The 10,174-nt window shown below is 50.4% G+C and overlaps 1 protein-coding gene across 1 annotated transcript in view; it reads left to right on the forward strand.

Moving 5' to 3' along the window:
* The window catches only part of RNF40 (ring finger protein 40), a 56,582-nt gene extending 46,503 nt beyond the window's left edge, over positions 1 to 10,079 (forward strand). The window contains exons 18-20 of the mRNA XM_058823083.1: positions 2,801 to 2,941; positions 4,817 to 4,918; positions 7,453 to 10,079. Of these exons, the coding sequence (XP_058679066.1) occupies positions 2,801 to 2,941; positions 4,817 to 4,918; positions 7,453 to 7,629 (420 nt within the window). The 3' untranslated portion in view covers positions 7,630 to 10,079. The remainder of the gene's footprint in view (positions 1 to 2,800; positions 2,942 to 4,816; positions 4,919 to 7,452) is intronic.
* Positions 10,080 to 10,174: the final 95 nt, after the last annotated feature.

Raw genomic sequence — 10,174 nt, forward strand, 5'->3', positions numbered from 1 at the left:
TGCCCAGGTGTACCCAGGTGTACCCAGGTGTGCCCAGGTGTGCCCAGGTGTAACCCAGGTGTAACCCAGGTGTGCCCAGGTGTATCCCAATGGATCTCAGGTGTGCCCAGGTGTAACCCAGGTGTATTTGAGATAATTCAGGTGTAACCCAGGTGTACCCAGGTGTACCCAGGTGTGCCCAGGTGTGCCCAGGTGTGCCCAGGTGTGCCCCCGTTGCGTTGCAGGCGGTGGAGGCGGCCCAGCTGGCCGAGGACCTGCGCGCGCAGGGCGAGCACGTGCAGGCGCGGCTGCGGGAGCTGCAGGTGTGCCCAGGTGTGCCCAGGTGTACCCAGGTGTACCCAGGTGTACCCAGGTGTGCCCAGGTGTATCTCAGGTTACTCAGGTGTAACCCAGGTGTATCTCAGATAATTCAGGTGTATCCCAGGTGTACCCAGGTGTACCCAGGTGTGCCCAGTTGTAACCCAGGTGTGCCCAGGTGCCCTTAGCTGTACCCAGGTGTGCCCAGGTGTACCCAGGTGTAACCCAGGTGTGCCCAGGTGTATCCCAATGGATCTCAGGTGTACCCAGGTGTAACCCAGGTGTATTTGAGATAATTCAGGTGTAACCCAGGTGTACCCAGGTGTGCCCAGGTGTACCCAGGTGTGCCCAGGTGTGCCCAGGTGTGCCCAGGTGTGCCCAGGTGTGCCCAGGTGTATCTCAGGTTACTCAGGTGTAACCCAGGTGTATCTCAGATAATTCAGGTGTATCCCAGGTGTACCCAGGTGTACCCAGGTGTGCCCAGGTGTGCCCAGGTGTATCCCAATGGATCTCAGGTGTACCCAGGTGTAACCCAGGTGTATTTGAGATAATTCAGGTGTAACCCAGGTGTACCCAGGTGTGCCCAGGTGTGCCCAGGTGTACCCCAGGTGTATCTCAGATAATTCAGGTGTACCCAGATGTACCCAGGTGTACCCAGGTGTGCCCAGGTGTAACCCAGGTGTACCCAGGTGCCCTTAGCTGTACCCAGGTGTGCCCAGGTGTATCTCAGGTTACTCAGGTGTAACCCAGGTGTATTTGAGATAATTCAGGTGTATCCCAGGTGTACCCAGGTGTACCCAGGTATACCCAGGGGCCCTTAGCTGTACCCAGGTGTATCTCAGATAATTCAGGTGTACCCAGGTGTAACCCAGGTGTACCCAGGTGTATCCCAATGGATCTCAGGTGTACCCAGGTGTAACCCAGGTGTATTTGAGATAATTCAGGTGTAACCCAGGTGTACCCAGGTGTGCCCAGGTGTGCCCAGGTGTGCCCAGGTGTAACCCAGGTGTACCCAGGTGCCCTTAGCTGTACCCAGGTGTGCCCAGGTGTATCTCAGGTTACTCAGGTGTAACCCAGGTGTATCTCAGGTAATTCAGGTGTATCCCAGGTGTACCCAGGTGTACCCAGGTGTACCCAGGTGTGCCCAGGTGTACCCAGGTGTGCCCAGGTGTGCCCAGGTGTGCCCCCGTTGCGTTGCAGGCGGTGGAGGCGGCCCAGCTGGCCGAGGACCTGCGCGCGCAGGGCGAGCACGTGCAGGCGCGGCTGCGGGAGCTGCAGGTGTGCCCAGGTGTGCCCAGGTGTACCCAGGCGTGCCCAGGTGTGCCCAGGTGTATCTCAGGTTACTCAGGTGTAACCCAGGTGTATCTCAGATAATTCAGGTGTATCCCAGGTGTGCCCAGGTGTACCCAGGTGTAACCCAGGTGTGCCCAGGTGTATCCCAATGGATCTCAGGTGTACCCAGGTGTAACCCAGGTGTATTTGAGATAATTCAGGTGTAACCCAGGTGTACCCAGGTGTGCCCAGGTGTGCCCAGGTGTACCCCAGGTGTATCTCAGATAATTCAGGTGTACCCAGATGTACCCAGGTGTACCCAGGTGTGCCCAGGTGTAACCCAGGTGTACCCAGGTGCCCTTAGCTGTACCCAGGTGTGCCCAGGTGTATCTCAGGTTACTCAGGTGTAACCCAGGTGTATTTGAGATAATTCAGGTGTATCCCAGGTGTACCCAGGTGTACCCAGGTATACCCAGGGGCCCTTAGCTGTACCCAGGTGTATCTCAGATAATTCAGGTGTACCCAGGTGTAACCCAGGTGTACCCAGGTGTATCCCAATGGATCTCAGGTGTACCCAGGTGTAACCCAGGTGTATTTGAGATAATTCAGGTGTAACCCAGGTGTACCCAGGTGTGCCCAGGTGTGCCCAGGTGTGCCCAGGTGTAACCCAGGTGTACCCAGGTGCCCTTAGCTGTACCCAGGTGTGCCCAGGTGTATCTCAGGTTACTCAGGTGTAACCCAGGTGTATCTCAGGTAATTCAGGTGTATCCCAGGTGTACCCAGGTGTACCCAGGTGTACCCAGGTGTGCCCAGGTGTACCCAGGTGTGCCCAGGTGTGCCCAGGTGTGCCCCCGTTGCGTTGCAGGCGGTGGAGGCGGCCCAGCTGGCCGAGGACCTGCGCGCGCAGGGCGAGCACGTGCAGGCGCGGCTGCGGGAGCTGCAGGTGTGCCCAGGTGTGCCCAGGTGTGCCCAGGTGTATCTCAGGTTACTCAGGTGTAACCCAGGTGTATCTCAGATAATTCAGGTGTATCCCAGGTGTGCCCAGGTGTACCCAGGTGTAACCCAGGTGTGCCCAGGTGTATCCCAATGGATCTCAGGTGTACCCAGGTGTAACCCAGGTGTATTTGAGATAATTCAGGTGTAACCCAGGTGTACCCAGGTGTACCCAGGTGCCCTTAGCTGTACCCAGGTGTGCCCAGGTGTGCCCAGGTGTGCCCCCGTTGCGTTGCAGGCGGTGGAGGCGGCCCAGCTGGCCGAGGACCTGCGCGCGCAGGGCGAGCACGTGCAGGCGCGGCTGCGGGAGCTGCAGGTGTGCGCGGCCGAGAACCGCGCGGCCAAGGACAAGGAGTCGCTCAGCCTCAAGAGAGCCCAGGTGGGAGGAAAGTTCCAGAATTTTGGGGAAATTTCGGGATTTTTTGGTCAATTTTTTTTAATTTTTTTTTTTTTTTTAATTTTTTGAGATTTTTTGGGGATGTTTTAGTGGTTTTGGGGGCTTCTTTTTAGTAAATTTCGAGGGTGTTTTTAGGAAACGTTTGGGATTTTTGTTTGTTTTTTTTTTTTAAGGGATTTTGGAGACATTTTGTTGTAATGAGTTTTGAAAAAATGTTTAGATTTTTTAGAGGAATTTTGGAGGGACTTTTGGGGGGGTTTTGGGGATGTTTTAGTGATTTTTTGGGGCTTTTTTTTAGTAAATATCGAGGGTCTTTTTAGGAAGTGTTTGGGATTTTTGTTCTGTTTTTTTTTTATTTTTAAAGGAATTTTGGAGGCGTTTTGTTCTAATGAGTTTTGAAAAAAGTTTTAGATTTTTTAGAGGAATTTTGGAGGGAATTTTGGGGGGGGTTTTGGGGATGTTTTAGTGATTTTTGGGGCTTTTTTTTAGTAAATTTCAAGACGTTATTTAGGAAATGTTTGGGATCTTGGTTTTTTTTTTTTTAAGGAATTTTGGAGGCGTTTTGTTCTAATGAGTTTTGAAAAAAATTTTAGATTTTTTAGAGGAATTTTGGAGGGAATTTTGGGGGGTTTTTGGGGATGTTTTAGTGATTTTTGGGGCTTTTTTTATTAAATTTTGAGGGTTTTCTTTGGAAACATTTGGGATTTTTGGTTTTTTTTTAAAGGAATTTTGGAGACGTTTTGTTCTGATGAATTTTGAAAAAATTTTTAAATTTTTTTAGAGGAATTATGGAGGGAATTTTGGGGTTTTTTTGGGGAATTTGTTAAAGTTTTTTGGGGGTGAATTTTGGGGGGTTTTTAGGGGTCTTTTGGTGAAATTTTGGGAATTTTGGGGAATTTTTTAGAAACGTTTGGGAAATTTTTAATGAGTATTTTGGAATTTTTGGGGGGATATTTTATGAGTTTGGGGGGGAATCTTCTTTTTAATTTTTGGGGAGTTTTAGTGAATTCTGGGAAATTTTTTTTTAGGAATTTGTGGTGAATTCTCAATGAATTTCCAGGGATTTTTTTGGGATGTTTAAAGGATTTTTGGTGATTTTATAGGGAATTTTTGGGGTATGTTTTGGGATTTTCGGGTAATTGTATTTGAATTTTTGAGGATTTTTTTGGAATTTGTGAAGAATCTTTTGGGTCTATTTTTGGGAGTTCAGGGCGAATTTTTGGGGAACTTTTTTGGAATTTTTTTGGAATTTTGTGGGAATATTTTTAGGAATTTAGATCGAATTTGTTTTAAATTTTTGAGGAATCTTTTGGGAATAATTTTGGGAATTTTGGGCACTTGTTTTGGACGTCTTTGGGAATATTTTTGGGACCATTTTTGGGGGTGTTTTTAGTATTTTTGGGCAATTTTTTTTCAAATTTTTGAGGTATATTTTGGGAATTTTAGGGTCCATTTTGGGGCCATTTTTGGGGGTGTTTTTAGGATTTTTGGGCAATTTTTTTCGAATTTTTGAAGTATATTTTGGGAATATTTTGGGAATTTTAGGGGCCTTTTTGGGGCCATTTTTGGGAACATTTTTAGAAATTTTGGGTCCTTTTTTTGGAATTTCTGAGACATTTCACGGAATATTTTTTTGGAATATTTTGGGGCGTTTTGAGTAATTTTTTGGAAGTTTTGGGGAATACTTTGGGATTTTTTTTTTTTTTGGAAATTTTTGGAAATCGTTTTGGGAATTTCGGGCATTTTTGGGGGGGGTTTTTTGAGGAGGTTTTGGGAACGTTCTTGGGGCAATTTTCGGGACCGTTTTTTTGGGTCGTTTTTTGGTAATTTTGGTCGATTTTGTCCACCCCCGCTCAGGAGGAGCTGTCGCGGCTGCGCCGGAAGCTGGAGAAGCAGCGCAAGGTCGAGGTTTACGCCGACGCCGACCAGATCCTGCAGGAGGAGATCAAGGAGTACCGGGTGAGATTCCGGGATCTTCCAGAACCTTCCAGAACCTTCTGGGAGCCTCCGGGACCTTCTGGGACCTTCCAGAACTTTCCAGGACCGTCCTGGGAGCTTCTGGGACCTTTTGGGGCCTCCTGGGAGCTCCCAGAACCTCCTGGGACCTCGAGGAACCTTGAGGAACCTTGGGTGGAGCTTCTGGAAGCTTCCAGAACCTCCTGGGACCTCGAGGAACCTTGAGGAACCTTGGCTGGAGCTTCTGGAAGCTTCCAGAACCTCCTGAGACCTCGAGGAACCTTGAGGAACCTTGGCTGGAGCTTCTGGAAGCTTCCAGGACCTCTTGGGACCTGGAGGAGCCTTGGGTGGAGCTTCGGGGACTTTGGGTCGCGTTTGAGAACTTTGGTTGACGCTTGGTTGACTTTGGGTGGTTCCCATTGGCCGTCAATGATCTTGGTGGACCTTCAATGAGCTTGGTTGACCACTAACGACCCTTGATGGCCTTTGTTGACCGCCAACGGCCATTAATGACCTCGGTTGGCCATTAATGACTTGGGTTGGCTTGTCGTGGCCATTAATGACCTTTAATGACCCTGGTTGACCATTAACGACCATTAATGACCTCGGTTGACCGCTAATAACCGTTAATGACTTTGGTTGATCTTTCATGACCGTTGATGACCTTCAATGACCTCGGTTGACCATGGATGACCTGGGCTGGCCATTAATGACCATTGATGACCTTGGTTGGCCATTGACGATGTTTAACGATCATTGATGACCTTCAATGACCGTGGTTGACCATTGAGGACCGTGGTTGGCCATTAACGATCTTCAATGACTTTGATTTACCGCTAACGACCGTTAATGAGCATTGATGACTTCCAATGGCCTTGGTTGACCATTAATGGCCTTTAACAGCCTTGGTTGACCATTAATGGCCGTAGGTGACCGCTAATGACCGTTAATGATTGTAATTAACCACTAATGACCGTTGGTGATCTTGGTTGACCAATAATGAACTTTAACAATCTTGGTTGATCGTTAATAGCCGTTAATGACTTTGGTTGACCTTTCATGACCTTCAATGACTTTTGATGATCTCGGTTGACCGTTAATGACCGTTAATGACCAATAATGACCATTGATGACCTTCAATGACTTTGTTTGGCCGTTGATGACCTTTGATGGTTTTGGTTGACCATTAATGACCATTGATGGTTTTGCTCGACCGTTAATGGCCTTCAATGACCTCGGCTGACCATTAATGACCATTAATGATCATCGATGACCTTCAATGACCTCGGCTGACCATTAATGACCATTAATGATCATCGATAACCTTTAATGACCTCGGCTGACCCTCAGCCTCCAGTGGTCACTCCGCTGACCGCGCGTCCCCTTGGTCCGGGCCTGGCTGACCATTGGTGACCTTCAATGACCTTGGTTGGCCATTAATGACCATTAATGACCATTGATGACCTTCAATGACCGTGGTTGACCATTAATGACCATTAATGACCGTTAATGATCGTTGATGACCTTTAATGATCGTGGTTGACCATTGATGGCCTTGGTTGGCCATTGATGGCCTTCATTGATCTTGGTTGATCATTAATGATCTTGGCTGACCGCTAACGACCGTTCATGACCTTGGCTGGCTGCTAATGACCATTAATGAGTTTGGTTGAGTTTTCATTACCATTAATGACCGTTAATGACCTTGGTTGACCATTAATGACCATTAACGATCCCTAACGACCTTGGCTGACCCTCAGCCTCCGGTGGTCACTCCGCTGACCGCGCGTCCCCTCGTTCCAGGCCCGGCTGGCCATTGGTGACCTTCAATGACCTTGGTTGACCATTAATGACCATTAATGAGCATTAATGACCATTGATGACCGTTAATGACCTTTAATGACCGTGGTTGACCATTGATGGCCATTAATGAGCATTAATGACCATTGATGACCGTTAATGACCTTTAATGACCGTGGTTGACCATTGATGGCCATTAATGACCATTAATGACCATTGATGACCTTCAATGACCATGATTGACCATTAATGACCATTAATGACCGTTAATGATCGTTGATGACCTTTAATGACCGTGGTTGACCATTGATGGCCTTGGTTGGCCATTGATGGCCTTCATTGATCTTGGTTGATCGTTAATGATCTTGGCTGACCGCTAACGACCGTTCATGACCTTGGCTGGCTGCTAATGACCATTAATGAGTTTGGTTGGGTTTTCATTACCATTAATGACCGTTAATGACCTTGGCTGGCTGCTAATGACCATTAATGAGTTTGGTTGGGTTTTCATTACCATTAATGACCGTTAATGACCTTGGCTGGCTGCTAATGACCATTAACGAGTTCGGTTGGGCTTTCGTGGCCATTAGTGACCATTAATGACCTTGGTTGGCCATTGATGACCTTCAATGACCGTGGTTGACCATTAATGACCATTAATGACCATTAATGACCATTGATGACCCCTAACGACCTCGGCTGACCCTGAGCCTCCGTCGGTCACTCCCTCGTTGCAGGCCCGGCTGACGTGTCCGTGCTGCAACGCGCGCAAGAAGGACGCGGTGCTGACCAAGTGCTTCCACGTCTTCTGCTTCGAGTGCGTCAAGAGCCGCTACGACACGCGCCAGAGGAAGTGCCCCAAGTGCAACGCGGCCTTCGGCGCCCACGACTTCCACCGCGTCTACATCAGCTGAGCCCTGGTGGTCATCTCGGGGTGGCCAGTGGTCATCTGTGGCCAGCTGTGGTCATTTATGGTGACCAATGATCACCCGTGGTCATCCAATGTCCATCCCTGGTGACCAATGACCACCCGTGGTCACCCATTGTCCATTCCTGGTGACCAATGACCACCCGTGGTCATCCAATGTCCATCCCTGGTGACCAATGACCACCCGTGGTCACCCATTGTCCATTCCTGGTGACCAATGACCACCCGTGGTCATCCAATGTCCATCACTGGTGACCAGTGACCACCTGTGGTCATCTGAGGTCATCCAGTGTCCATCCTTCGGCGCCCACGACTTCCACCGTGTCTACATCAGCTGAGCCCTGGTGGTCATCTCGGGGTGGCCGTGGCCACCAATGGCCACCCATGGTCATCTTGTTGTGGCCTTTGGTCATCTGTGGTCATTTATGGCCACCCATGGTCATCCAGTGTCCATCCTTGGGCGCCCATGACTTCGACCACATCTACATCAGCTGAGCACCAGGGGTCATCTCGGGGTGGCCAGTGGTCATCTGTGGCCAGCTGTGGTCATTTATGGTGACCAATGACCACCCACGGTCATCTGAGGTCATCCAGTGTCCATCCTTCGGCGCCCGCGACTTCCACCGCGTCTGCATCAGCTGAGATGGGGGCGGTCCTGGTGGCCGTGGCCACCAATGGCCACCCATGGTCATCCAGTGTCCATCCCTGGTGACCAATGACCACCCGTGGTCATCCAGTGTCCATCCCTGGTGACCAATGACCACCCATGGTCATCCAGTGTCCATCCCTGGTGACCAACGACCATTTATGGTCATCCAGTGTCCATTCCTGGTGACCAATGACCACCCATGGTCATCCAGTGTCCATTCCTGGTGACCAATGACCACCCATAGTCATCCAATGTCCATCACTGGTGACCAATGACCACCCATGGTCATCCAGTGTCCATCCCTGGTGACCAACGACCATTTATGGTCATCCAATGTCCATCCCTGGTGACCAATGACCATTTATGGTCATCCAGTGTCCATCCCTGGTGACCAATGACCATTTATGGTCATCCAGTGTCCATCACTGGTGACCAATGACCACCCGTGGTCACCCAGTGTCCATCCTTGGTGACCCACCACAAGGGCAGTGGTCATTCACGGTGGCCAGTGGTTCTTTGTGGTCATTTATGGTCACTCGTGGTGACCACGGCCACCAATGACCACCCATGGTCATCCATTGTCCATCCCTGGTGACCAATGACCACTCGTGGTCACTCTGTGTCCACCACTGACCATCTGTGGTCACTCTGTGGCCACCACTGACCATCTGTGGTCACTCTGTGTCCACCACTGACCATCTGTGGTCACTCTGTGGCCACCCCAAGGCCACTCCTGACCCCTTTGTCCACCCCAGAGTGACCACTGACCACTCCAGAGTGACCATTGGTCACTTCTGGTCATCTTGTCCATCCCAGAGTGACCACTGAGTGCTCAGAGTGACCACTGACCACCCCAGAGTGACCGCTGACCATCAGTGACCACCCCAGAGTGACCATTGGTCACTTTTGGTCATCTTGACCATCCCAGAGTGACCACTGACCATCCCAGAGTGACCACTGACCATCACTGACCATCCCAGAGTGACCATTGGTCACTTTTGGTCATCTTGACCATCCCAGAGTGACCACTGACCATCCCAGAGTGACCACTGACCATCACTGACCATCCCAGAGTGACCACTGACCATCACTGACCACCCCAGAGTGACCATTGGTCACTTCTGACCACCCCAGAGTGACCCCTGACCACCCCAGGCCATCCCAAAATGACCACTGGTCACTCTAAGACCACCAATGGTCACTCGTGGTCACTCTAAAGTGACCACTGACCGCTCCTGGTCACGCCAAAGTGACCACTGACCACCCCAGAGTGACCACTGACCATCACTGACCACCCCAGAGTGACCACTGACCACCCCAGAGTGACCACTGACCATCACTGACCATCCAGAGTGACCACTGACCATCACTGACCACCCCAGAGTGACCACTGACCATCACTGACCACCCCATAGTGACCACTGGTCACTCAATGGTCACTCTGAAGTGACCACTGACCATCACTGACCATCCTTGACCACCCCAGAGTGACCACTGACCATCCTGAGTGACCACTGACCATCACTGACCACCCCAGACCACCCCAAGGTGACCCCTGGTCACTCTTGACCGCTCGTGGCCACCCAAAAGTGACCATTGGTCACTCTGTGGTCACTCTTGACCACCTGCGGTCACTCAGGGGTCACTCATTGGTCACTCTGAGGCGGCCGTTGGTCACTCCAGAGTGACCATTGAATATTGCGGCCACCTGTGGTCACTCAGTGGTCACTCTGTGGTCACTCATTGGTCACTCATTGGTCACTCTGTGGTCACTCAGGGGTCACTCAGGGGTCACTCAGTGGTCACTCAGGGGTCACTCAGGGGTCACTCATTGGTCACCCATTGGTCACCCATTGGTCACTCAGGGGTCACTCATTGGTCA

The sequence above is a fragment of the Ammospiza caudacuta genome, chromosome 37 (genome assembly GCF_027887145.1).
Source record: "Ammospiza caudacuta isolate bAmmCau1 chromosome 37, bAmmCau1.pri, whole genome shotgun sequence".
In the NCBI taxonomy this organism is placed as follows: Eukaryota; Metazoa; Chordata; class Aves; order Passeriformes; family Passerellidae; genus Ammospiza; species Ammospiza caudacuta.